The sequence below is a fragment of the Sciurus carolinensis genome, chromosome 11 (assembly GCF_902686445.1).
Source record: "Sciurus carolinensis chromosome 11, mSciCar1.2, whole genome shotgun sequence".
Taxonomy (NCBI): Eukaryota; Metazoa; Chordata; class Mammalia; order Rodentia; family Sciuridae; genus Sciurus; species Sciurus carolinensis.
In genome coordinates this window covers 32,027,189-32,054,647 of record NC_062223.1, presented here as the reverse complement: position 1 = coordinate 32,054,647, position 27,459 = coordinate 32,027,189, and the positions used below count along the sequence as shown (strand labels likewise).

The 27,459-nt window shown below is 44.6% G+C and overlaps 4 protein-coding genes across 8 annotated transcripts in view; 2 read left to right on the top strand and 2 right to left on the bottom strand.

The window, feature by feature from the left end:
• The window catches only part of Celf1 (CUGBP Elav-like family member 1), an 80,792-nt gene extending 79,563 nt beyond the window's left edge, over positions 1–1,229 (bottom strand). The window contains exon 1 of one of the 3 annotated variants that reach the window (XM_047515894.1): positions 1,095–1,229. The gene's annotated coding sequence lies outside the window, so the exon portion shown is untranslated. The remainder of the gene's footprint in view (positions 1–1,094) is intronic. The other 2 variants (XM_047515893.1, XM_047515895.1) reach the window with 2 other exon arrangements.
• Positions 1,230–9,832: 8,603 nt separating this feature from the next.
• On the top strand, positions 9,833–15,912 carry Ptpmt1 (protein tyrosine phosphatase mitochondrial 1). Its single transcript, XM_047515896.1, has 4 exons — positions 9,833–10,362; positions 10,483–10,563; positions 13,545–13,736; positions 15,636–15,912. Exons 1-4 carry the CDS (start codon positions 10,189–10,191, stop codon positions 15,765–15,767), a joined length of 579 nt encoding a protein of 192 aa, XP_047371852.1. The 5' UTR covers positions 9,833–10,188; the 3' UTR covers positions 15,768–15,912.
• A 673-nt stretch (positions 15,913–16,585) lies between these two features.
• Kbtbd4 (kelch repeat and BTB domain containing 4) lies at positions 16,586–20,963 on the bottom strand. 3 transcript variants are annotated; one of them, XM_047516492.1, is made up of 4 exons: positions 20,801–20,963; positions 19,425–20,042; positions 18,793–18,899; positions 16,586–18,124 (listed from the first exon to the last, which is right to left on the bottom strand). In XM_047516492.1, the coding sequence occupies exons 2-4, from the start codon at positions 20,011–20,013 to the stop codon at positions 17,264–17,266; spliced, it is 1,557 nt and encodes a 518-aa protein (XP_047372448.1). In that variant the 5' UTR covers positions 20,014–20,042; positions 20,801–20,963; the 3' UTR covers positions 16,586–17,263. The 3 variants fall into 3 exon arrangements, with proteins under 3 accessions (XP_047372448.1, XP_047372447.1, XP_047372449.1); XM_047516491.1 differs by having other exon boundaries at positions 20,906–20,959; XM_047516493.1 differs by lacking the exon at positions 20,801–20,963 and adding an exon at positions 20,515–20,657 and having other exon boundaries at positions 19,425–20,038.
• A 32-nt stretch (positions 20,964–20,995) lies between these two features.
• On the top strand, positions 20,996–27,416 carry Ndufs3 (NADH:ubiquinone oxidoreductase core subunit S3). The gene is made up of 7 exons (XM_047516496.1): positions 20,996–21,133; positions 21,244–21,309; positions 22,721–22,818; positions 23,020–23,169; positions 25,114–25,239; positions 25,375–25,494; positions 27,152–27,416. The coding sequence occupies exons 1-7, from the start codon at positions 21,073–21,075 to the stop codon at positions 27,317–27,319; spliced, it is 789 nt and encodes a 262-aa protein (XP_047372452.1). The 5' UTR covers positions 20,996–21,072; the 3' UTR covers positions 27,320–27,416.
• Positions 27,417–27,459: the final 43 nt, after the last annotated feature.

The window sequence follows — 27,459 nt, the reverse complement described above, 5'->3', positions numbered from 1 at the left end:
CTTCATTCTTCTCAAGGATTTACGGAGAAACTGAAACTTAAGAGTACACTTTGTGGAAAAGGTGAAAGAATGCAATTAAAGCCTCTCTAGTTCACAGAGAACCAAAGACAGTGAAAAGACCTTTAAAAGGTGAAGTCCCTATAAAAGATTCATTGGGTATTCCTAACCTCTCACACTACAGACATTATCAAGCATCCCATGCTCTTTAAAAAACTGTTAAACAGTCTTTCCATCCCACAGTAATAAACGTACAGCATTAACTCTGCTAAGAGAAAGCGATTCCATTTTGCTCAAACAGGCTCCGATCAAAATCTCACCACATTCCCCTCAACTATGGGAATGAGGCTAAACCAATGAGAAGCTCCTTAGAGCATATGCAATGATCTTAGAGAATTAAAACAACATCCTGCCCGAAGTACCACAACCAAGACATCACCGACTTTAAATCCAAAGCCAGGTCCCTAGCGAAGAAAAGCGCTTTAATGTGCTCTCCACGTCCCCGGGTGCGAGTTTCCAGCCCTGCTACTAGGCCATGACTGGGTGAGCACCTGATGTGGGGCGGGGGGAGGGCGAGCCGAGGCGCTAGCGGATATGGGGCAAGGAGCAGGGGGCTCTCCAGGCTCCGGAGAAGCGCTACCCTCCGATGGGGGGAAACCTGGGGTACCCCAGGGCAGGGCACCAGGAACACGTGGGGCGACAGGGTCAGGGAAGGGGTGTCCGGGGCAAGCAGGCTGGATCTGGCAAAGCGACTGGAAAGGAGAACGAGACTGTTCCTGGGCAAGGAACTAACCGCTGTGGGTCGGGAGGATGAAGGCAAAGGGCGCGGGGAGAGGGGTAAGGCCACGAGGAGGGCGGGTCTCTCTCGGCGCAGGGGCACGCGCCAGGCGAGCGCGGCGGAACCCGGGATGCCAGGGACCCCGACGCGCGGGAGATCACGGCCCTGCCCCCGGGGCGCGGAGAACGAGGAGCGACCGCACCCGGAGGGCCCTGTGACCCGCGGCCGCCCGAAACGGACCCGCCCCACGGCGCCTCCCTCCAGCCTCCGCTCCCTCCCTCCGTCCCGCGGCCCGTTATCCCCCGACCGCCACACTCACCAGCGGCTGCACCTGAGCCTGCCGCTGCCTCAGCTGCTGCCTGCGCCTCCGCAGCCGCCGCCGCCTCGCTGCTGAGGCCAAGTCCCGGGGGAGCCTCCGCGTCCCGCCGCCGCTGCCGCTGCCGCCAGAGCAGAACACCCCAAAATGGCGGCACTTCCGGCACCTACCACTGGCGGGGAGGGCAGGAGAGGAGGGGGAGGGCGGCGAGGGGGAACGTACCACCGCCGACCGAGCGAAGCGCGGCTCAGGGGCGGGCCGAGCGCCGGCGCTGCAGCGCCCCCTCGGGCTGGGGAGTGGAGAAGCAACCGTGCCGAAGCCCCCGGCTGCCGCGGGCGGAGCCCTCAACCTAGGGAGCTGCAGGGGAGCATCTCTTTGTCTCGGAACTCTACTGGAGGGTAGACCCCGGCTGGGAATATGCAGTTCTCGCCTCTGTGCACCGCACCACAGGAACTCTGAATGTCCCTGGTGGGCAAGCAGCGGGGCTTGACACTGAATGTACACTTAATAAAATATCCGATGAATGAATGAATGAATGAATGAATGGGTGAATAGTGTTTGGCCAGCACTGGTCTCAGGGCACGCCCTCCGTTATGCACCACCAGACAAGCAACAGCATCCAGGCTTTCTTCCTTCTTTGTTGGCATGTGGAATGTGTGTTGTAAGCTTTCAGAGTTGGGTGAGTGCCTTCTAGCATGATGATCAGCAGTGTGCACGCACTCTGGTAAAATCCCTGCAACACCAGGAAGCTCACAAGGATTATGTTAAGAGACTGATTGCCCAGGCTAACCTACTTTTCCCAGAAAAAATTACTTTTTTTTTTTTTTAACAACCCAGGTCTTCAAAGACCTTTAATGTAACTCAAAACCAGCCTCAGCAATTTAGCAAAGCCCTACGCAATTTAGCCAACCCCTGGTCAAAATCAAAATGAAAAGAGCTGGGGATATGGTTCAGTGGTTAAGCACTCCTGGCTTCAATCCCAGGTATAAATAAAAACCTCCTTCGGAGTTACCGGTCTAAAGAGAATGCAAAGAGCAGTTTGTTGTTTATCTCTCAGGTTTTAGACCTTGTGAAATGCACACTAAGAAAACTTACTTTTGGTACTTTTTGGTCCCATCCATTTACAAATAACTCATGGGTTTGCAAATTATTTCTTTGTAACATCATCTGGCTTCCCAGAGCAAATAAGTTTTATACCCACAAATACTGATTATACCCTACCTTACCACACACACACACACACACACACACACACACACAAAAGCCAAAAAAAAAACAAAAACAAAAACAAGTGGGCTCCCAAGCAGAAGCCTCAAGGGTTTTCCCTAGAAGCATCCTTTTTTCCTTTGAGGAAAAAAATACTAACCACAGTTTTTCTGGTTGGTATTATGGAGTGGAACAATTAGCCCCCCACTTGCACATTATCATATTTCCTTGTGGTATACTTTTATATACATTCATAATGCCAATATGTGATCTTATTCTTGTTAATAGTCATATGTGTAATTTACTGAAAACATCCTGGATTTATAGATCATTAAAGCTTACAGAATACTGTCACAAACATTACCATGATTAATTTTATATTTATCTCCCAGCTGCCATAGATTTTAGAAATGTTCCAAGCCAAGAATCTGTCTCCTTTTGTGCTCTGTGGAATTATCTAAATATTTATTGTACCTCACTTCCTTCAGGTCTTGACTTAAATGTCATTTTTTAGTCCAGTTTTCCCAGACCACCCTACTTAAAATCACACAAGTACACACACTTCCAATGACCGTTTCTTACACTGTTTTTATCAAAACACTAATTGGCATCTAGCATATCATAATTTTATTTACATATTTTACTTATTTATTTTATCTTTAGCTTCCTCCCACTAGAAGATAAATTCTACAGGATTAGGGATTTCATCTGTTTTATTTCCTGCTGTATCCTCAGGACCTAGATAATGCCTAATCCATACTAGGTGCTTGATATTGTTAAATTAATAAATACACATCTAGGTGCTAGGTATGGAAAGAATTGTTTAGCCTTTAGAAACATTTCTTTATTTAATTCCCACCCATGAATAAATAAGGCAGGGAGAGCACCCATCTTGTTATTTTCTCTTATCTCCAGTGCTTTTCTGTGTTTGGCTCAACAGATATTTCTTGAAGGACAACCAAAAACCTTCCCTATTTTATCTGCCTTTTGACTATGGGTTCCTTTTGCAGCAAAGGAGCTCCTTGCAATATCGCTATTATATCTAATTACCAAGGAAGGCCATGGTAGATTAGACCAAAGTTGAGGAGAAAAATGATTACATGAAGAACACCAATAGGTCTTTTTTTTTTTTAGTTGTTGATGAACCTGTTTTATTTATTTATATGTGGTGCTAAGAATTGAACCCAGTGCCTCACACATGCAAGGCAGGTACTCTAACACTGAGCCACAACCCCAGCCCCACTAGTGGGTCTTGTAACTTCAAAGGGTTTCAGCAGCATAGACAAAACACCTGGTCCAAATACAAAAAAAAAAAAAAAATCTGCTGTGAAATTAAAATGAGCAGTAAAGCTTCCTGTCTCATTTTTGAATTGAATTAAGATTTGTTTTGAAAAATAGCCAGTGTTGCTAAGAGTTCAGGGAAACAAGCCTTCTTTAAGTGTGAATGGAAGTAAAATTCAGATAATCTATCTGAATACATTTAGAATTTTACAGACATTTTTAGGAGTTTATCTTAAGGAAATAATCGTGTAAGTGCAGAGATTGTTGGGGGAGGGGTTTACTGGGGATTGAACCCAGGGACACTTTACCACTGAGCCACATCCCCAGTCAGGCTTTCTTTTCTTTTCTTTTCTTTCTTTTTTTTTTTTTTTTTTTTTTGGAAACATGGTCTTGCTAATGCTAAGTTACTTAGGGTCTTGCTAAATTGCTCAGGCTGGCTGTGAACTTGTGTGTGATCCTCCTGCCTCAGCCTCCTGAGTCTGGGTTTACAGGTGTGACTCACTGTTTAAATACCATAAAATTTGATACCAAAGCAGATTGATAAAATAAATTATGGTGTACTCTTGACTTAGAACACTGTAATTTCAAATAATGACAAAGAAAAGTATTTAATTGTGGAAAACAGTTTGTGATACAAGCTTAGTAAATAAAACAGGTAACATTAATAGATATACAAGGAGTATATATATTGGAAAAGAAAAAAACAAAGAATATATATTAGAATGTTAAAAGTGCTCTATAGCTTTGATATCAGGTTGTATTAATCTGGATTTCATTACTATAACAAAATATTTGTGACTGAATAACTTTATGAAGAAAAGAGGTTGGGTTGAGGGTAGAGCTCAATGGAAGAGCTGGTGCATGCACAGGCCCTGGGTTCAATTTCTAGCTCTGACTCCCAAAGAGAGGTTATTTTGTCTCACTGTTATGGTCCAAGGAAGAAGGGTTGCATCTAGTGGTGGCATTCTGGCTGACAGAGGCCTAAGGAGGCACAGGGTGTCACAAGGCAAGAGACAGGAAGCATGCATTCTGGTCTCTTTCCCTCTTCTTGTAAAGTAACTAGTATTCAACCATGGGGGTTCCACCCTGATGACCTTATTTCATACTAATCACCTCCCAAAGGCCCCATTTCTTTCTTTTTTTTTTTTTTTTTTTTCTTTTTTTTTTTTTTTGTGGTGCTGGGGATTGAACCCAGGGCCTTGTGCTTACAAGGCAAGCACTCTACCAACTGAGCTATATCCCCAGCCCCCAAAGGCCCCATTTCTAAACACCAAAATCAGATTGTTTCCACCTTCTTAATACCTCACAGTAGGGATTAAATTTCAACACAGTTGGGGCTGGGGATACAGCTCAGTTGATAGAGTGCTTGCCTTGCAAGCCTAAGGTCCTGGGTTCATATCCCCAGCACTGCAAAAGGAAAAAAAAAAATTCAACACAAAAATCCTTGGGGGACACATCCAAGGCATAGCATCAGTCCTTCTAGTTTCAGTCATCCTGATAGAGGTGTAGTGCCATTTTATTGTTTATTGGTTTAAATTTCTTTCCAGGAATGGAGCTATAGATCAGTGGTAGAGCACTTGACTGGCAAGTGTGAGGCACTGGGTTTGATGCTCAACACCACATAAAAATAAATAAATAAAATAAAGGTACTGTGTCCATCTGCAACTAAAATATTTTTTAAAAATAAATAAATTTCTTTCCCTTATGGCTAATGGTTTTAATTATCTTTATGTAACTTATTGACCATGTGAACGTTCCCTTTTTTCCATACATTTTTACTGGCTGTATTCCTTTTTTCGATGCTTTGTAGGAGTTCTTTACGTATTTTGTTTTGTTTTGTTTTGCCCTTTGGGGCTGTTTGTTTATTTGTTTGGTACTGGGGATTGAACCAGGGGCACTTAACCACAGAGCTGCATCCCCAACCCTCACTAAGTTGCTTAGGACTTTGCTCAGATGCCGAGGCTGGCCTTGAACTTGCAATCCTCCTGCCTCAGCCTCCTAAATTGCTGGAATTACTGGTGTCTGGTGTCACCACCACTCCTGGTTCTTTATATATATATTTTTAACTCAGGATTGAACTCATGGGCACTCAACCACTAAGCCACATCCCCAGACCTATTTTGTATTTTATGTAAAGACAGGGTCTCAATGAGTTACTTAGTGGTAGCTTTGAACTCAAGATCCTCCTGCCTCTGCCTCCTGGCCCTCTGGGATTAAGGCATGCAGCACTCCACCCAGCCCTTTATATATTTTGAAAACAAGTTCTGTGGCATATTTGCATTACTATGTCTGCTCACAATGTGTGGCTTACCATCTACTCTCTTAATGTTGTTTTAATGGTTTATTTTGATGAACGAATTTTTTAGTTTTAACAAGGGTCCCATTTATCAATCCCTATTTTGTGGTTAGTGCTTTCTGTGTTCTGTTTAAGAAATCTTGTTCACCTAGGTCATAAAAATTCATTGTTTTAATTGTTCACATCTATGATTTTTATGTATGGTGTGAGATAGGAGTCAAGTTCCATCCTTCCTTTCTTCTTTTTCTCCCTTCTTTTCACTTGATCCATCACCATTTGAAGAGGTCAGTATTTCCCCATTAAGATTTACAGTGAAGTTTTTCTTTTTAACTCTTACATTTTGTTGGTAGGAAGAAAAATTGGTACAACCAATACTGAAGACTGACAACATCATCTAAAGCTAAATGGCTAAAAAGACTATATCCTAGCTGGGCGCAATGTCACATGCCTTGTAATCCCAGCAACTCTGAAGACTAAGGCAGGAGGATCACAAGTTTGAGGCCAGCATCAGCAACTTAGCAAGAGACCCTGTGTCAAAATAAAACAAGAGCTGGGGCTGAAGCTCGGTGGTAGAGAGCCTGGGGTTCAATACCCACACACAAGCATGCACAAGATAGTCTAATAGCCTATGATGCAGCAATTATACTCCTGACAGAAAGAGTAATAATGGGTGAAAAAAGCCTTATTAATAATAACCTTAACCAGGCATGCTGTCGCATTTTTGTAATCGCAATGGCTCAGGAAGCTGAAGAACGAGGATCACAAGTTCAAACCAGCTTTAGCAACTTAGCAAGGCCCTAAACACATTAGAAAGACCCTGTCTCTACATAAAAGCTAAAAAGGGGGGCTGAGGAGATAGCTCAGTTGGTAGAGTGCTTGCTTTGTAAGCACAAGGCCCTGGGTTCGATCCCCAGCACCAAAAAAAAAAAAAAAGAGCTAAAAAGGGCTGGGGATGTGGCTCAGTGATTAAGCACCCATGGGTTCAATCTTCAGTGCCAAAAAGAAAAAGAAACAAACAAATAAGAGGGCAAAGTGTGTACAAGGGGTTTTTTTGGTGTTGTTTTGTTTTTTAGCATTTTTTGATTCAGGTAAGTATTTACTGAGTATGTCACGTACTGGACAAGACCATGGGGTTACAGGTATAAGTAGACAGGGTCCCTGCCTGATTGTAAGTGCTGCATTTCTCATTGACTAAAAAAAAGAAAAAAAAAGAGGCTGAGGTGTGGCTCACTTGCCTCTCACATGCATGGCCCTGGGTTCCATCCCCAGCACCACGAAAAGAGTGGAAGGAAAAGCAGCAGCAGCAGCTATCCAACTATCCATCTATAGGGAAGTGGTTAAAGGAATGAGGGCACAACTCAATACCTAAATGGTGGCATATCAAAATTAGTACAAAAACATTGTGAGCCAGGTATGGTGGTCCACACCTGTAATATCAGCAACTCAGGAGACTGAGGTTGATGGACTGCAAGTTTGAGGCCAGCCTGAACAACTTTGTAAGACTATCTCAAAATACAAAATAAAAAGAACTGGCTCAGTGGCAAAGTATCCCTCGGTTCACTCCCCAGTATCAATAATAATAATAATAAATGCTATAATACGTATTTTACTAGTCTTTTAAATTGGTGTCATATTACAACTCAGATCCTGACTAATGTATATATGTTAATTAGTATAGGTTATACTATACCTAGGTGTTTCTGTGTTCTGTAACATTTGGTCCTAAAATAGCTACAACAAAATAGAAAGTTATTTATTTAGGGGTACTGGGGATTGAACCCAGGGGCACTCTACCACTGAGTTACATCCCAAACCTTTTTTAATTATTTTGAGCCAGGTGCTCATTAAATCACCCATCCTGGCCTCAAACTCTTGTTTCAGCCTCTTGAGTCACTGGGATTACAGACCTGCCCCGCTGCAACTGATGAGAAATTTATTTCTCTCTCTCTTTACAGATGAAGGTGGATGTTCCCAGTTTAGTGGGGGGAATGAAGAGAAGTATCCTCTCCTCTAGGCAGTTATTTAGTGACCCAGACCAAGGGGAACAGTGCCATCTGTCACTCATGCCTGCTGAAATTCTTCCAGGCATTTTAATCTCCATTCTAGACCACAGGAAGACAAAAGGGCATGGAGGTATGTGGAGGTTTTGTGGACCAGGCCTATCAGCCCTATGATGCCTGCACACTTTCACCTTCTATTGGAGAAACAAGTTCACTGTCCCCTCTAAGTACAAGGGACATGGAGCATATGGCTATGCAGAGACTACAGAAGAGGTAGATAAAGAATTTTCTTGGACTGTTAACAGACCCTGAAAACAAAAAGTAAAACCCCTGGGAGAATATGCACCTAACTCTATTCAAGGCTATCTCCTGAGGTAAGATTAAGGAGGCCTTCATTTATTTTATACCATGTAATTTTGAAGTGCTTCCATTTTTTACAACAAACTTGATACCATTATAATAAAAAATTATAAAGCAAAACTAGGGATGGAGGCATTAACAAAAAAACTCCATAAAAGTTGAAACCACTGATATGTCCCTAATTGTCGAAAACTAGAATCAACCTAAGTTTCTATCTCAAGACAATGGGTAAATAAACCGCGATATAATCATAACAGACGATTACAGAGAATTGAAAATGAAAATGGGGTTGTGGTAGAGCACTTGCCTTGCATGTGAGGCACTGGGTTTGATCCTCAGCACCACGTAAAAAATAAATTAAATAAAAGCATTGTGTCCATTTACAAATAAAAGTATATACATATAAAAAAGAATGACTAATATATACTTCACAAGAGTGTGGTTAAATCTTTAATTAAAAAGTCATAAAAGACTGTGTTTTAATCACATTTTTATTAAGTATGTATGTGGTTAAAAACCTTATTGTTGAGGGGTGGGGGCATACCTCAGTGGCAGAACCCTGTGTAGCACATGTGAGGCCCTGGGTTTGGTCCCCAAGCACCATACACACTCCCCAAAAAATTGGTTTTAATTTTTGTTGTAAAAAATTAATTAATTATTTTACCAAGGATTAAACACAGAGATGCTTTACCACTGAACTATATCCCCATCCCTTTTATTTTTTATTTTGAGCCAGGGACTCACTAAGTTGCTGAGGCTAGCCTTTGGATCCTCCTGCCTCAGCCTCCTTAGTCACTAGGATTACAGGTGTGTGTCACCGCGCCAGACTGGCGAAATGAAAATTTCTAAAATTAATTCTGGTGATGATTATACACCTTAATGAATATACCAAGACCCTTTGAACACTCTAGTTTGTCTGCAGATCACATAAATCTTTCACCTTTTGGGGCTAGGGATATGTCAAGTGGTAGCGTGCTCTCTTCCTAGCATGCTCAAGGCCCTGGGTTTGTTCCCAAGCACAGCAAACTAACAAAAAACAAAACAAAATAAAAACCCAGCTACAACAAAAACCCTTCTCATCTTTTAAAATCCATTGAACAGTACACATAAAATGGGTGAATTATATCTCAATAAAGCTGTTATAAAAAGTGTTATTTTGTTTTGATTTTGCCACACTAGGAATGGAACCCAGGAACTGACACATGCCAGGCAGGTGATCCACCGCTGAACTACATCCTTAGATCCTTCCTTCCTCCCTCCCTCCCCTTCCCTTCTAAGGAACTGGGATTGAACCCTGGGGCACTTTACTACCTTCACTACCGGGTGACATCCCTGGACCTCTTTTTTTTTTTTTTTTTAATTTAGAGGCAGGGTCTAGCCAAGTCGCCAGGCTGGCCTTGAACTTGCGGTCCTTCTGCCTGGGCCCAGTCGCCAGGGTTGCAGGCGTTCACCACCACACCACCGCAGAGGCTCTTCCCAATCTCGTCTCCCTTTTATTTTAGGGGGACCTGGAATCACTGCCCCTCCTTCCGGCCGGTCGGGGCAGTGCGCCGTGCCCTCCCTCCCTCGGCCGGCCACAGCTCCTCTCGCAGAGGTCGTGCCCCCTCACCTGGGATCAAGACCCTTCCCGGGGGCAATCACTGACCACAGGCAGGAGTCCCAGTGTCACCAGCCGCAGGCTCGCAGGCCGGTGGCCCAGGACGCGCTCGGCACGCCGGCTGGGACCCGCTCCACGCCGCCAGCCAGGTCCCTCCCCCGCGCCGGCGGCCCCTCCTCCCGAGCCCTGGAGCCCGCCCCAGGAGCCCCAGGCCACTGCCCGGAGGTCCAGGGCTGCGAGCCCCGGATCTCCGCGCCGGAGCAGCCGGCGGCGACCTCGCCCTCGTGGTCCTCGCGGTCGCAGACCTCGAGCCTGGGAACGAGCGGCACGTCGCCGCGCCCGACCGGGCGGGGCCCGATGGCGGCCTCCGCGTGGATGCAGGCCGGCCTGGCCCGGGTGCTCTTCTATCCGACGCTGCTCTACACGGTGTTCCGCGGGAAGGTGCGGGGCCCGGCGCACCGCGATTGGTACCACCGCATCGACCACACGGTGCTGCTGGGCGCGCTGCCGCTGCGGGGCATGACGCACAAGGTGAGCCGGGCGGCGAGGCTCGGCCTCCGCGCCGCCAGCCCCCTCGCGGCCTGGCCCACCAGCCCGGGGAGGTCCCGGGGCCTCCGCGGCCCCTGCTGAGCCCGCTCTTTGCCTCGGCAGCTGATACAGGACGAGAACGTGCGCGGGGTGATCACCATGAACGAGGAGTACGAGACGAGGTTCCTGTGCAACTCCTCAAAGGTGAGGGGCCCGGGCCCCCGGGGAGGAGCTGGAGCAGGGCGCCTGGCAGCCTCGCCCACCGCCCCAGGCCCGGGAGTCCTGGAGAAGGTTGGGGGAGGATGGACGCTACAGTGACCGTGCTCCAAGACAGAACTCCCAAGCTTATTTGCCTTCTTGGGAGAAGAGTCGGTCTGGTCCTAAAAACTGAAATGGGTGCAGTTGGAGATAGGCTAGAAACGTGAAAGGCAGGAGTAAAGTTGACAAACCAGAGGTAGTGCCGCGCGCCTTGTAGTCCCAGCGCCCTGGAGGCTGAGGCAAGGGATCACTTGAGCCCAGGAATTGGAGACCAGCGTGGGCATATTTGAGACCCTGTATGATTACATGAATGGTGTGAATCTACATTGTGTACAACCATAGAGATGAAAAATCATACCCCATTTGTGTACAATGAATCAAAATGTGTCTGTAAAAATAAAACATTTTAAATAAAATAAATAAAATAAAACAAGAGATGGAAAAGTAAAGTTGACAAAATCCGATTACCCTTTATGCACAAAATTCCTTAATTTCTGTCACTCAAATCCGTGAGCCCGGTGCAGTGATACACATGTGTGCTCCCAACAACTCAAGAGGCTGAGGCCGAGGATCTCAAGTTCGAAACCAACCTCAGCAACTTAGCGAGCTCCTGTCTCAAAACACAAACTTAAAAAGATAAAAAGGGCTGGGGATGTTAAGCGCTTCTGGGTTCAATCCCCAGTACGCACCACCCAAAAAAATCAGTGACTGAAATTAAAAAGCAAAAACTTGTGTGCCTTGCTCATTCCATCATTTATCCATGTAACGCTTATTAAGCATTAAGTATGGGTCAGGCAGTGTTAGGCATTTAAGATGAAGTCCCTGCCAATTGTAAGAAGAAAAGCCCCTCCCAACGCTCTTCCTATCTAAATGTCATAAAACTATCCACTGAAAAACTGAAACGAGTTCATTTGACTCTGATTTGGGTGAATTTTTGCCATATTCATGTTAGAGATTATGGTTGAACTCCAAAATACCATCATAATAAAGTTCAGTTCAAAAATGTAATTTTCATTAAATATGAATGCTTGCTTGTGGACACTTCCACAATGGTTATTAGTAGATGGTGCCCTATTACTACAGAACAATTATCTTTCTCTATTATACTGATATATTTAATGAAAATGCTGTTAATTTCAACTCACAGTTTTTTGGAAGCCTTAAATTTGTGACTCACATTTTAAATATATTAACCCAGTGATTCAGGAGGTTGAGGCATGAGGATTGAAAGTAAGATCTTGTCTCAATATAAAAAAGGGCTGGGGATGCAGCTTAATGGTATAGAGCACCTCTGGATTCAATCCCCAGTAATAAGGAAAAAAAAAAAAAAATATATATATATATATATATATATATATATATAAATACACACACACTAATTAGTGGCTGAGAATGTAGCTCATTGGGAGAGCACGTTTGGCTAAACGTGTGAGGCCCTAGATTTGTTCCCTAGCACCACACACACATACATACATCACACACAACATGCACACTTATGTATGTGTTAGTATGTATGTATTAGTCATTCTTGACATGTGTATGGTGCTAGGGATTGGACCTAAGGCCTTGTTCTACTACTGAACTACACCCTATCCCCTCTTGGCATACATTTTAAGGAATGGATAACAGTTCCTTAGATTTACCAAAGTACTTTGCCACAAGGCCTCAGGGATCATCAGCCAAAATAGTAAATGTTCACTACTGTGGTCAGTCCTATGGTGCAAGGGAAGTCTGAAGTTACTGGGCATCCACAAATATGCTTGTCTTTCTATGTGAGGCATTGACATTTGTAAAATGGAGCTGTATCATCCCACTATCCTAAGGAAAAGAAATCTCCAAGGCAATGGTTCTCACATTTTAATATGCCTAAGAATCATCTGGCAGTCTTGCTAAAATTGCACATTCCTACTTACAACCCCCAGAGATTTCTGACTCAGTAACTTTAGGGTGGGGTCCAGGAATCTGAGTATTTAGCAATTCTGCAGGTGCTTCTGATGCAATTGATGCATAAGCTACAAGCTGCAAAACTCTGCTTTCAGTTTTCCTTAATTTTATGAGTAGAATTAAATACAGACCTTCATTCAATGTCATAAAAATCTCAGGTACTCATAAAAGAGGTTAATAAGAGTAGCTGAGATTACAGGCATGTACTGTCACACCCAGCTAAATAACTGGTTGGTTAGCATTTGGTTATTTCAGGTTAGTTTTTGTTTGTTGTTTGTTTTGGTACTGGGGCATTGAACCCAGGGCTTTTCATATGCTAGGCAATCACTCTGCCACTGAGCTATATCCGCAGCCCAACTTTTTAAAAAATTTTTTATCTTGAGACAGGGTCTTGCTAAGTTGCTGAGACTGACCTTAAACTTGGGAATTCTTTCCCAGCCTCCTGAATTAAAGGGATTCCAAAGCATGCGCACCAGTACACCTGGTTTAAAGAGTACTTTACGAATAGTGTGGGGCTGGGGTTGTGGCTCAGGGCTAGAGTACTTGACTAGCATGTGTGAGACACCGCGTTTGATCCTCAGCACCGCATAAGAAAATAAACAAAATAAAGTTATTTTAAAAAAAAGAGAGAGAATAGTTCAAGGACTGGGGATATAGCTCAGTGGCAGACTGCATGCCTAGCATGTGGTACAAGGCCCTGAGTTTGATCCCCAGGACCACACACACAAAAAAGAATACTTTAAATCTTGGATATAGTTCTAACTCAGCAGCATAGCTGCGTGATAAAAGCCCAGTCATGTAATCAGCCATTTTTAGGGCATTTCTGAAAAAATTTCTTTTTTAGAAAATAGAAGAGTATATTCACCTTGTAGCAAACCCTGAAATTTCCTGTTGCCTTGCTGTTCCTGGGGAGACCCTCTTCATTCCATCCACATCAGGTTTCTTTCATTCTGTTTTATGCTGGTGGACCTGGCTGGTTTCAGGAGTGGAAGAGAGTAGGCGTGGAGCAGCTACGGCTCAGCACAGTCGACATGACTGGGATCCCCACCTTGGCCAACCTACACAGAGGAGTCCGGTTTGCACTCAAGTACCAGTCGTTGGGCCATTGTGTCTATGTACATTGTAAAGCTGGACGCTCCAGAAGTGCCACTATGGTCGCAGCATATCTAATGCAGGTATTTCTTTTTCTTTTTCTTTTCTTTTCTTTCTTTCTTTTTTTTTGTTTGTTTGTTTGGTTGGTTTTTATGATGAAGGTATTTCTGGACTGACTTCGTTTATAGTAGACTACCCGTCTGGCAGCCTTGCTGGAGGGAGCCATTATCCAATTTCAGACTGTCAGGAGGAAGCATGGTATCATGCAAAGCACCTGAGTTTCCTGGCTAGGCTAACCTCTGGCTCTGCCATTTGCCAAAGCATACGAAAGTGGGTTCTCCTCTCTGATGTTCAGTTTCCTCAAACTAAATAAGTTATGAAGCTCAAGTTCTCTCTGATGATGTTTCTTCAAACTAAATGTGTTATGAAGCTCAAGTACTATAGATATTAGTGCTGATCACCTTTCAGCTCTATAGTACTCAGGTTTCTTCAAATATTTCACATTCTTGGATGTGGTGGTGGTGCATGCCTGTAATCCCAGCAACTTGGGAGGCTGAGGCAGGAGAATCACAAGTTCAAGGCCAGCCTCAACAACTTAGGGAGACCCTTTCTAAAAAGAAAAAGGGCTGTGGCTGTGGCTCAGTGGTTAAGCCCCTGGACATTAGTTTCTAGAAAGAGAGGATCCAAACAAAATTTCACTTATTTGCTGACTGGCAGTAGGATGCTTTAAAAGTATTTTAAGTCAGGTGTTATGGCATGTACCTATAGTCCTAGTTGCTTGTTATGCTGAGGCAGGAGAATCACTTGAGCCTAGGAGTTCAAGACATTCCCCAGCAACACAGCAAGACCTTGTTTCAAAATAAATAAACAAACTCATTTTTGTTACCAGTCTGGCCCTTACAGAGTATTTACTAAGTCGTGTGGATAAAGGACACAGAAAATGTGGTAATCTGCCTAGTTTTGTTACTGTGGACTGGTGAGTATATGACTGAACAATACTAAAACTTTAGTATAAAAAGGACTGGGGATACATGTCAGTGATAGAGCACCTGAGTTCAATCCCCAGTACTAAAACACACAAAAGCAACCATTTTATACTATTTCCTATACATTTCTATTGGTGGTTCTGGTGATTAAACCCAGGGCCTAGTGCATGGGAAGCATGCACACTACCACTGAGCTGCACCCCCAGCGCATCCTAGAAAGTCTTTTAACCAAAATTCCAGCTCAGAGCCCAGGATATTGATTAGACCTAGGCAGTTTTGAGCTTAGGATCTCAGCTTCACATGTTTAACCTTCTTTTTCCAGAGTTTGGAAGAATAAGAATTGGCCTGGTTGACTGAGATGATTACAGTGCTCTCCATTTATCATACATGGAATGTTTTTTTGTTGTTGTTGTCGTTTTGTTCTGGTTTGGTTTTAATATTTTTTTAGTTGTCAGTGGACCTTTATTTATTTATTTATATGTGGTACTGAGAATCAAACCCAGTGCCTCAGGGCTCAACCACTGAGCTACAACCCCCGCCCTCGTTTTGTTTTTTGAGATGGGGTCCTTTTATGTTGCCCACACTGGCCTTGAGCTCTTCAGCTCAAGTGGTGGTCTTGCCTGAGCCTCCCAAGTACCACACTGGTAATAGAGCATGATTTTTAACACTCTTCCTCGAATCAACTTTTTTTTGGGTGGGGGTACCAAGGATTGAACTCGGGCACTAGACCACTGGGTCACGTTCCCAGCCCTATTTTGTATTTTATTTAGAGACAGGATCTCACAGAATTGCTTAGGGCCTTGCTTTTGCTGAGGCTGGCTTTGAATTTGAGATCCTCCTGCCTCAGCCTCCCTGCTGCTGGGAGCTACTGCACCCAGCTAAAATGGACTTTTTAGAAAAAAGAAATTCTAGGAGTCCTTCAGCACCTTATAGGTCTAGGGCATCTGAACACCTGTTCCTTTCTTTCTCTGCTGATTTCCCAACCCTCTACTTCAGGTACACAACTGTAGCCCGGAGGAGGCTATAAGAGCCATTTCCAAGATCCGGTCCCACATCTACATCAGACCTGGCCAGCTGGAAATTCTCAAAGAGTTCCACAAGGAGATTTCTACAGAGTCAGCAAGATGACATTTATATCACATGAAAGACATGAAATATGTGGATTTGAAAGAACTAGACAGTGCTGCTTGATACGAAATAAAAGAAGTTTTACAGGACCAAAAGGGCTTCAGCCCAGACTTGACATAACAGAAATGTGCTAAGTAGTGGACAATTTTCTTGTATCTTATTTTCCTAAGTTAACACTGTTATATGCCTACAGAGGAAGAGATTCAGTGTGTCTAAATCCTTTTTTATTTATATATATTAATATTTTTTTTTAGTTGTTGATGGATCTTTATGTACTTATGTGGTGCTGAGAATTGAACCCAGTGCCTCACGCATGCCAACCAAGCGCTCTACCACTGAGCCACAACTATAGCCCTAAATCTTTTTAAATTTTTTTTAGTTTATTTATTCATTTATTTATGTAGTGCTGAGCACTGAACCCAGTGTCTCACAGACATAAGGCAAGCACTCTACCACTAAGCCACAACCCCAGCCCCTAAATCTTATTTTCTTGAATAGAACCAAAGAAATATTCATTTCAACAAAAATCTATTGTGTACCTAAAATTATACCTAGATATTTAATACCATAACTCAAAGACATTTAACAGTAGAAGAAGAAAGAAGAAATACTTAGCTATGGCTTTTTGCTACTGTCAGAACCCCAACTTTACTGGCCCTGTGAGGTACCCCTCACACTTCTGGAGCAGTGACCTGCATGTAGAAAAGGATGCATGGGATGCAAGCAGGATTGCTGATTTAGAAATGCATGGGTATGTGACTAGTTCCCCTTAGAAGTCACCCCTCAGGATTCAACACAGATGCACACATCCTTTCAAAAACTTTTTATTTGTATGAACAGTTCCTAGCTCTTGATTTAGTTTAGAGCTTTTAAAAGAGCAGAGACCTTATATATTTGAGTTTGAAAAACAGTTTCTGCTATTAATCAGAAATCATTCTTTCTACTTTCTAGCTTACCCCTTGGAGTAAGCCAAAAATAAAACCAAAGTTACTTTTTCTGACAGAAGATGAGAAAACAATAGAAGGAACGTCCTAAATTCTAGAGTTGACTCCTGCTGGTGAGGTACACCTTCAACTAAGTCCACTCTTCATCCAAAGCCTGAAGGAAAACTTAACACCTAATTCTTCGTGGTAAAATGATCAACTAGCCACCTCACAGGCTAGTTGGGATGGGGGTGCTCCTATTTTCCGTTGATTAGGTAAAGAGGGGAGGCTGTGCCTAAGGTCTGAGAAAAGTCTCACACGTAGCAATCTGTAATGAGGCACAGGATTAGTGGGGATGGCAGAGAACAGGCTGGCCAACCTCTCAGTTCAAGCAGCCAGCTGTGCAGCAACAGTCTAAAAATCCCCAAACAGAACACACCTAAGTGTTCAGGGAAGGGATGAGGCGCTGCCCAAAATAACATATTACTGAATTGGGGCTCAGGGGATTTTTAGTTTGGGGAGGAGCCCAAAAAGGGGAGGGTGAAGGAGTCAGCTGTTCTTCCTGTCACCACCTTAGGCCAAAACGAACTGCAAATTGGTAAGCAGCACCTTAATGCCTCTCGTGACAGTTACCGCTGAGGTGGCAGGGTCAAGTTTGTAGGTATTGGCATCTCCCTTCTTGTATCGGTCCCTGAAGACATAGATGCTCCCATTACAGCTGGCGATCTTCCAGAGAGATGGGGCAGAACTCCAGGCCTCAGGAAGGCAAAGCCTTGTGAAGCTGTCTAGCAGGGGATTATAGCACACCAGGGAGTCCCCTTCAGCCACAATGAACACCAGATCCTTGTGCACTGCTGCGTGCATGCGTCCTGCAAAGGGTAGCACATAGGGCTTCACATGGCACTTGTCTGTCTCTGTGTCAAAGCACTGGATAAGTCGGGAAGGTTTGGTAAAGAAGTCCAGGTCATTCTCTTCACCCCCTAGTAAGTAGATGATTCCGTTGAGGTTGGCACCAGCGGCCCCTGACACAGCCACCTCTAGCTGAGTTGTCTCTGTCCACACGTTATCACCTACCCGATAATAGATGACTGCATTCGAGAGGGTATCCTGCAGTGTCTTACCACCCAATGAATATATGGCATCTTTCCCAGGCACAGACACCAGGGTATGTTGGAGCCGGTCTCGGGGCAAAGGTGCACACCACTCCCAGTCAACAGTGGCATTGTTGCACTTCCACATGCGCCGTGGGATGGAACCTCCCACCACATATAAGTCTCCGCCATGCTTGCAGGCTGCAGTGATCTGGTGGCACAAGCTATTCTGGCCACTTACACTGATGGAGTCATCTTCAGCACAGTGTAAGGACACAGCTAAGGAGTGGGTACGAGATGACTCTTTTCCAATAAGGTAAATGTGCACATTCTCCCCAATTTCCTGTTGCCAAAATTAAAATTATAAATGACATGTCAGTTCAACTGAGATACATATCCTTAAAGTCCTGAGCCTCACACTTGTATTCTTTTGTACCTATTCCCCTCCAGTCACTGTTTGTCATCCTGACTCTTCTAATCACTCTCTTTTAGGCATTTGATGCTGAGGTAGAGAATCTGTTTTGCCACTCACTGTTGAAACTTTTAAAAAAACTCATACAAACTGTGCTTCAGGCAAAGGATTATTAACAAAATGATGAAAGTAGTTCACTTGAGGAGCTTTGAAGCTCATACACTGATGGCTTCTGGGGTCACAACACTCCTCCTCAAACATCATAGCAATTTCAAGCCACACACAGTTTATTCAAGTCATGAAAGAGGCCAGGTTAAGTGATGGCTGGAATGTGTGGAGATTATGTTGCCCGATTCTTTCTTTCTTTTTTATGGTGTCGGAGATTGAATCCAGAGGCACTTCACCAGTAAGCTATATCTCCAGCCCTTTTTATTTTTTATTTTAAAATGGGGTCTTGCTAAGTTGCTTAGGGTCATGCTAAGTTGCTAAGGCTGGCCTGAAACTTGTGATCTTCCTGCCTCAGCCTCCCAAGTTCCTGGGATTACAGGTGTGGATCACCGCACCTGGCCGGTGCCCAATTCTTAAGAAATCTGCCTTACCTTCAAGCTACTCCTGAGTGACTCTGCAAAAGCCTCTCTTTCCTCTTTATTAAAATTGATCCAGGCTTCTATTGCTTCTGTTGGGTTCTGGGAACATGGTACTCCATCTGTGACAACCAAAGGAAAAGCATGCTCAATGATAACCTGACAATTTGAAAGGGAAATTCAGAGCAAGGGGCTTTAAAGATGACCCAATTTATTTGCCATGGAAGCAACCTACTAGGGTGAAGACCTCACATCTATAGTATGGTTTTACCTCATGTGCAGGGTCAGGACTGTTACTTAGTGGCCCATCACTAAAACGTTTATCTTAGATATCTTGATTCATCATCAATTCACTTAGGAAACTAGTCTCATAGGCATATGCAAAGTATAGGACAGATGAGAACACTTAAGCATAGGACAGATTAGCCCCTCACTACTACCTTAGTGGGAAAGTACTGCTTCTCTAAGGTACTCTGTCTCTAATGGCAGCCACACTGAATCTCAACTCAACTTCAATCTACAGTTCTACCAAGAATAATAATACAAACTAACAGCAGGAAGTTTGGGGGTTTCCATCTCTTGAACTAGAACAACCTGAACCTTATAGTCAAGTAGTTGGGTATGATGTGCCCTCTCCCTATACTTACCCGAGATGATATCAGTGAGTAGATGGTGGGGCAAGTGGAGAAATTCCTCTGTGCTCTGCAGCTGGGCCAGGTGGGTCTTGGCACAGTGCTTGGCCGCAGTGTAGAGCTCAGGATCACTGTGTCGATCTGCCAGCCACATCACCTGAAGGCAGTTTCCCACTTGCACTGTCCGGGCCAAAAACCGAGAACATTCCTCAAAGAGAGATGTCAGTTGATACATGTCTGACACCTCATAAATTTCCTGCAGTTCATCAGCTCTAAGTTTCACAGTCCCATGGTAGATATAATCAACTAGGAGCTGGAAAACAGATTCACTGACGTCCTGCAGCACAATTACCCGGTTGTGAGCCTCCTTCAGGTTGGAAGTGAACATGGACCGGAAAAAGCAGCTCTGAGCTGAGAGGACCAGCCGGTGCAGCTGAAACTCCCGGCCTTCTACTGAAATGGTGACATCAGCAAAGAGTTCCTCCTCCAGACATAGTTTCATGATGCCTTGAGCCACCCGGCCTGAGTGGGACCGATCTTTGAAAGTGTAGTTCACAAAGTAGTTCTCATCCATGGATGCTCCAGGCTCCTCTGGTGATTCCATGGTAGCCAACTTCTCTCTCTGCCAGCTGTCTGCAAAACAACCCACCTTGAGTAACTTGAGGAATCACACCCTAGTCTGTGAATCCAACTGTCCAACTTAGGGAGGGACAAGGAAAAAGTGAAAGCAAAGGGAGTCCAGACTGGCCTCTCCTTCAACCAAAGTTGAATTCATTTTCCTCTGAGGTGCCCTTCCCTAATGAAATCAATAAAACCGCAAACTCTTGATGTTTTGCCTGAGAGAATACTGACTATTCCTCTCCATAATGTAACAGAAGACTTGGGATTTAGGTTAACACATGAAAGCAAGGGGCTGGAAAAAGTCTATGATTTTATAAACCCTTAATATCTAAATAACATGGGCATAAAAATAGTAAGAATGCAGAAGCACACCAAACAAACAAACAAAAAACCTCGCCACGTCCTTAGTGGCTAGTTTCCCTCTTCCCCTGCACACGGAGTTCAGACTCTCCTACATGAGGCTTGGCCTGAGACATTAATCAGCCTCACTTTTTCTCTTTTCTGGGCTTCTGTCCCTCCTTTACCCGCTTGCCCTAAGGAATCTCTAAAGCTCTGTCCCAGAGCTTGAGACAGAGCCCAGCAGTCCCCAGCCAGGGGCACGAGGAGGCCCATGCCCAGTGTTGTGTCCCCGCTCCACCTGGAGTCGCCTAGGAAACCGTCGCCAGGGAAACCGTTCTTCCCACCCCCGGACCCCTACCCACTCGCCCGCCCTCCTCAAAAGCTTAGCTCAGGGAGCGGGGGAGGGGTATGGAAGGTAGAACTCCTCTCACCAGTCCGACTCTTCAGTGTTTTTGCCGTCTCTTCAGCCTCTGCCACAGCGAGCTAGGGCTATGTTCACCTCACGGTTTCCCTACTTGTCGGTCTTGTTTTCTCACCTGCGTTCCCTCCTTTCATCCCGGAGCCCGCAACCCGGAACCCCTGCTTCCGGCCCCGTGACCGCCCGGAAGAAGATTTGTTGCATATTTCCGCTTCCGGTCCGTGCCCTTGGGGTTCCGTGTCCTACGAGCCCTTGCCTCAGCTACCTGGTTTGCATCCCGGGAACATGGCCGCGGCGGCCAGGGTCTGGTGGAGCGGGATCGTGGGGGCCTCAGCGGTGGCCAGGGGTGAGTAGCGGGCGCAGGCTGAGGCCAGGGTCAGAGGTAGTGGAGCGTCCAGCGCAGAGAACTTCTCAAGCCTCATCCTGCGCGTCTGTACCTTTTATCTTCCTGTGCAGCGGCTGGACGACCCTCGGTGCTGTTGCAGCGGGTGAGGCGGGAGAGCGCCGCGGCCGACAAGCGCCGTGAGTATGTGCGGGCAGCGCTTTTCTCCAGACTGTCATTGGGTGTCCCTTCGTTCGATACTTCTTGTCCTAGGATCCCTTCTATGTTCTGGCAAATCTCTGCTTGTCCTTGGACACCTGATTGCTGTGGTTTCTACCGTACAGGCAGAATCGAGCTCTCCCTGTGCCACAGACCTGATGATGGCCTTCATCCTTTGTGCGTTTTAGGATCCTCTTTTCTCTGATTAAGTTGACAGCTCTTTGAGGGCAGGAAACCTAACTTTTGGACCTCAGAGCCCAGTAATAACAGAAGTCTTCAAGTTCATTGAGCGCTCATTGTGTATCAGTCACCTTACCAAGACTTTTAATGAATGTTATTTGGTCCTCACAACAGCCTTTGTGAGGTAGATAGTATTTTACTGTACATATTATGAATCAGGAAACAGTCCAGATAACTAAATTGCCCAGGGTCTGGGGCTAGAAATGTAGCTCAGTTTTTGTAGAGCACTTGCCCAGCATGCCCAAGGACCTGGGTTTGATCCCCATCACCTCAAAATAAATAAACAACATATTTGCCCAGGGTCACAGACAGAGCAGGTCTGCTTGCTGTCAAAGACAGAAAACACTTAACCATTACTCCCCAGCTGGTGCTGGGTGAATGCCCAGTGAGTTAGGCTTGCATGAGTAAATATATAGAAATTATGTTATAGTCAACATAAGCAGACTGGGAAATAGAAGACCTAACTTTTCTTCCCTTTTGGACCTGAGTTTTCTTACTGATACACACACCAAAAAGGAAGATGGGGTTCACAAGGTATTCTATGAGGGTTCTTCAGTCCTGCAGTTCTTAGTATGAGAACCTAAGCTAAGGGCCAAGAAGAAAAGAGAAGCAAACGTGTGGTTCCCATCCTTAAAGATTTTCTAGTCTTGTAAGAAAGGTGACATTATGCTGTGTTAGCAGAAATACAGGAAGTGTGAGGGAAGAGCCATGGAATAGTTTCAAGAAGAGGCAAACACCACAGTTGCAGTAAGAAGTGTTTTTGTGTGTTGTGCAGGTGGTGTTTTTCTCCACATTTTCATTATTTCCTATACTCTGGAAGAGGAACTCGCTGCCTGCACCTTTTTTTTCTCCCTCCTTTTCTTTTTCTTTTGGTACCAGGGATTGAACCCAAGGGCCCTTAACCATTAGTCACATACCCAGCCCTTTCTATTTTGAGACACTAAGTTGCTGAGGCTGGCCTTTAACTTGGTGATTCTCCTGCCTAAGTGTTCCGAGCCACTGACATACAGGTGTGTACTGTCACACCCAGCTCACCTGCACCTTTCTATAGGGAGCCCTGCTGAGAGATGACACCCTTTACAAGCGCAAAAGAATAGATACAGAGCTGGTTGCTGCCTTCTTCACTCTGTTAAATGCGCCTTTTCCTTCCAGCCACTGTCAGACCACAGAACGATGTCGCCCACAAACAGCTCTCAGCTTTTGGAGAGTATGTAGCTGAAATCCTGCCCAAGTATGTCCAACAAGTTCAGGTAATACTCACTACAATTGTTTGGGTCTGGATCAAGAAAGAACCATGTTTTCAGGGCTTGTGGGAATGGGCACTGTTTTCACAGATTTCTTCATCCCTAACTTGAACTTCTTTCCCTACTTTAAGCTAAGTGATTTCAACTAAAGTTAGCTGCTCCCTGTGTAGATACTTTCTTTTTCTCTCCTCCCTTCTATGTCTGCAGGTGACCTGCTTCAATGAGTTAGAGATCTGTATCCATCCTGATGGAGTCATCCCAGTGCTGACTTTCCTCAGGGATCACACCAATGCACAATTCAAATCCTTGGCTGACTTGACGGCAGTGGATGTACCAACTCGGCAAAATCGTTTTGAGGTCAGTCAGGAAATTTGAGAAGGTTTGGGGAATAAGGGTGAGAAAGGGACAGAGCCAGGCATAGTGGTGTCCTATAATCCCAACAATTCAGGAGGCCAAAGCAGGAAAACTGTAAGTTCGAGTCCACCTTGGCAACTTAGCAAGACACTCTCTCAAAATAAAGAATAAAAAACTGGGAATGGGGCTGGGGAGATAGCTCAGTTGGTAGAGTGCTTGCCTTGCAAGGTCCTGAGTTCAATCCCCAGCACTGAAAAAAAAAAAAAAAAAAAAAAAAAAAAAAAAAACTGGGAATGTAGCTCAGTTGTAAAATGGCCCTGGGTTCAATCCAGAAACAAAGGGGACAGAATATTTTCAGGGGTACCGATGGGTCCCGTAGTCTCCCTAGTTTCCGTTTCAGTTTGATTCATTCAGTAGAACACAGCAGTTAAACCAGGGGTTTACAATGAGGTAGACCTTAAGAATGAATCCTGGCTCTGCCATCACTTGGCTTTGTAACCTCAGACATTCTGTTTTAGACAGATCTTGAACTCTGGTCTGAAGTGATTCTCCCACCACAGCCTCCTGAGTAGCTAGAACTATAAGCATGCGTCATGGTCCCCAGCTTTGTATGATTTTTGTGTGTGTGCATGTGCTTTCATTTTCTTTTTCTTTTTTTGGTACCAGGGAGTGAACACTAGGACACCTAACCACTGAGCCACATCCCTGGCCCTTTTTCTTATTTTGAGACAGGGTATCGCTAAGTTGCTAAGGCTGTCTTTGAACTTGTCATCCCTCTGCCTCAGCCTCCTAGGCTTCTAGGATTACAAGCATACACCACCATGCCCAGTACTTTAGTTTTCTTATCTGTGAAATAAGTATAGGTGATGGCAGGGCAGGTCTGGAGGCACTGCAGAAGCCCTGGGAAGGAAAGCCTTTTATGCTCCCAGAAATTTCAGATTTCAAAGACATTCCCTGCACATGGGATTTGGTAATATATGGTGCATTTGGATTTGTTGTGGCTATCCTTGGACATTTGTTAACTATAACAAGTAGGGTTAGAAGATATAATATTAGAGAAGAAGGATTTATCTTAGTGACTTTAGGAAGCAAAGAATCCAGAAGAGAATTACCAGAGAGCAATTAAAAATAAGAGCCAGGCTTGGTAGTGAATGCTTGTAATTCAAGCTGTTTAGGAGACTGAGGCAAAAGGATCACAAGTTCAAGGCCAGCCTAGGAAATTGAGTAGAACCCTGTCTCAAAATAAAAAAGGACTGGGAAGGTAACTCATTAGTGGATTGCTTGCCCAGCAAGTGCATGGTCCCTGGGTTCAATCTCTAGTACTGCCAAAAAAAAGAAAAGTATAAAGTTATTCCTATCATTTATGGTGGTTGTCAGGATCAAATGAGATGAGCACACAAATTCTCAATACATTTAACTATTAAGTTTACTGTTCATCTCCTGTATGCCAGACCCTGGAAAAGAGAAAGACAGAACATCCAGTATCTGTTTTCCATGAGGACCCCATACCTACTAAAAGACTTCTAATTTAATGTGGTAATCTACAGTACATAGGAAGTTAAAGGATACTTAAGAAACAGATGCAGCACTAAACCTTGTCTGAAAGTCTTCTTTCAAGAGAATGTTTATGCTAAATCTTACCAGATAAGCAGAAGATCAGAAGTTAGCCTCATGAGGATTTGGGGCAAGTGGACCAGAAAGATCTTCCAGACAAAGAGTATCAAGAGCAAAGACAAGCATACTGGCATGCCTAACCACAGCTATGGCCTGGGTCTTTGCAAATAGCTTTTAGCATAGGGACATCTTGAGGTTTTGAACTTCAACAGAAGGCAGGTGGAACCCTAACCTACCCTGAATCCTTATAGCTAATGCTTACCCATAGACTCTCATCTCAGACCCCTCAAACTATGCCCTTCTTGATCCTCCAGCTCCCTCTGTTCTCCCTAGATTGTCTACAACCTGCTGTCTCTGCGCTTCAACTCACGGATCCGTGTGAAGACCTATACGGATGAGCTGACACCCATTGAGTCCACAGTCTCCGTGTACAAGGCAGCCAACTGGTATGAAAGGGAGGTGAGTTGGTGGAGATGGTGGGCCTTGCTTCTGGGCCAGAGTTGCTGAATTGGTTGAAACTTGGGCTGTAATGTAGTTCCTTCCCCCTGCTATAGGCCCTGTGGACTGACTGCCTAATAACCTCTTTTTTTGTAGATCTGGGACATGTTTGGAGTCTTCTTTGCTAACCACCCTGACCTAAGAAGGATCCTGACAGATTATGGCTTTGAGGGCCATCCTTTCCGGAAAGACTTCCCCTTGTCTGGCTATGTTGAGGTAGGAGCCTTGATATTGGGGTGGTAGCCTTAGAGAGGGATGCACAAGGAACCTGGGGGATAGTGGACCTGGCAGGATCTGTGGAGTGTGGGCTCTGGATTCAAATCCTAGCTTCATTTTTGTAATCAGAGGCAAGATACTTAATTTGACTATGATTCTGTTGGTAGTAGGGACAATAATAGCACTTAAATGATATATGGTGAGCATGAAGTTATGTATGGGTGAAGCCTGGTGTGTTATAAATGTCAGTTGATGCTAGATGTTATAATGACCATTTTAATGATAAAGGCAGCTTTAAGAACCATCTGCCCCAACTCCTGACAGTAGAGGATTATTTTTTCTTGCCCTGGGTTTTTCAATAAGGCATTTGGCAGAGAAGATGCTAAATGTTCAATTCTTACAAACTGCCACTAAGCTGGGCACAGTTGGCACACACCTATAATCCCAGCGACTCAGGAGGCTGAGGCAGAAGGATCAAGAGTTCAGAGCCAGGGGCTGGGGATATGGCTCAGTTGGTAGAGTGTTTGCCTCACAAGCACAAGACCTTGGGTTCAAATCCCAGCACTGCAAAAAAAAAAAAAAAAAAAGAGTTCAGAGCCAGCCTTAACAACTTAGTGAGACCAATTCTCAAATAAAAAATAAAAAGTGTTGAGGATGTGGCTCAGTAGTTAAGTGCCTCTGGGTTCAATCCCCGGTACCAAAAAACCCACAAAACGAATAGCCAGTAATGTGTCACTACAAGAGTCTTATAAAGAATTTCAGTGGCACTGCTGATTATTTATTAGCAGGAAGATAGTCTGTTACACACATGAATTTTGTAGCAAGGTAACTTTTTTAGAGATGTTAATTACAGGCATAATGTAATTATAGGCATGGGCCAACACACTTCTTTCAACTTCAAACTTTTTTTTTCTTTTTCGGTGCTAGGGATTGAACTCAGGGGCACTTAACCACTGAGCTGCATCCCCAGCCCTTTTCTGTATTTTATTTAGTGACAGGGTCTCACTGAATTGTTTACAACCTCGCTAAGTTGCTTTAACTTGCGATCCTCCTGTCTCAGCCTCTAGAACCAGTGGGATTATAGGCATGCACCACCATACCTGTCTCAACTTTGGATCTTCACAATGGAAAAACCAAGGTCACAGGGCCTGAAGTTGTGTGTCTGTCAGTTTAGGTTTACTCTTTTCAGCCACCAGCTGCTCCTAATCCTGGACAAATGCTTTCCATTATCTTATGAGAATAGGTGAGCCCCACTGGTGGGGCAGGGGACAGTGGGTTTAGGATCTGTTTGGCATGGCATCTAATGAGAACTGCAGGGTCCCAATAACTGTTGAAGTAAGCCCCTACCTCATGCGGACTGTATGGTGGCATCTGATGGTTCTAGCCACCTGGGTGTTACCAAGGAATTTCCATTCTACTCTCCTCTCACCCACATTCCCATTTGGGAATTCCACTCACCAGGTGGCTGGAATGTGACGTGTTGTGAAAGGTGATACAAATGTGGATGGAGACTTGACAGAGCCAGGAAAGAGGCTGGAATAGGAATCAAGGACAGAGGGATGATGGGCTAGGGGAATCACCCATGGCCCATGAAAGTGTGCTCCTAGGCCATGACAATGCCTTCCTCAGTACTCAGTCCTGTATTTTGCTCCTGCAGTTACGCTATGATGATGAGGTGAAGCGGGTGGTGGCTGAGCCTGTGGAATTGGCCCAAGAGTTCCGTAAATTTGACCTGAACAGCCCCTGGGAGGCTTTCCCTGCCTTTCGTCAGCCTCCTGAGAGTCTCAAGCTTGAAGCTGGAGACAAGAAGCCTGAAGCCAAATAGCTCCAGGGAAGGCTTGTGAATTCTAGAGAGCATCTTATCTATGATTGAGTGTTCTTGTAAATAAATTCCTACTTAGACTCAACACTTTTTGTGTGCTTATAATGAATGGGTAGAAGTGAAACTTTACACTCAGGTGAAGG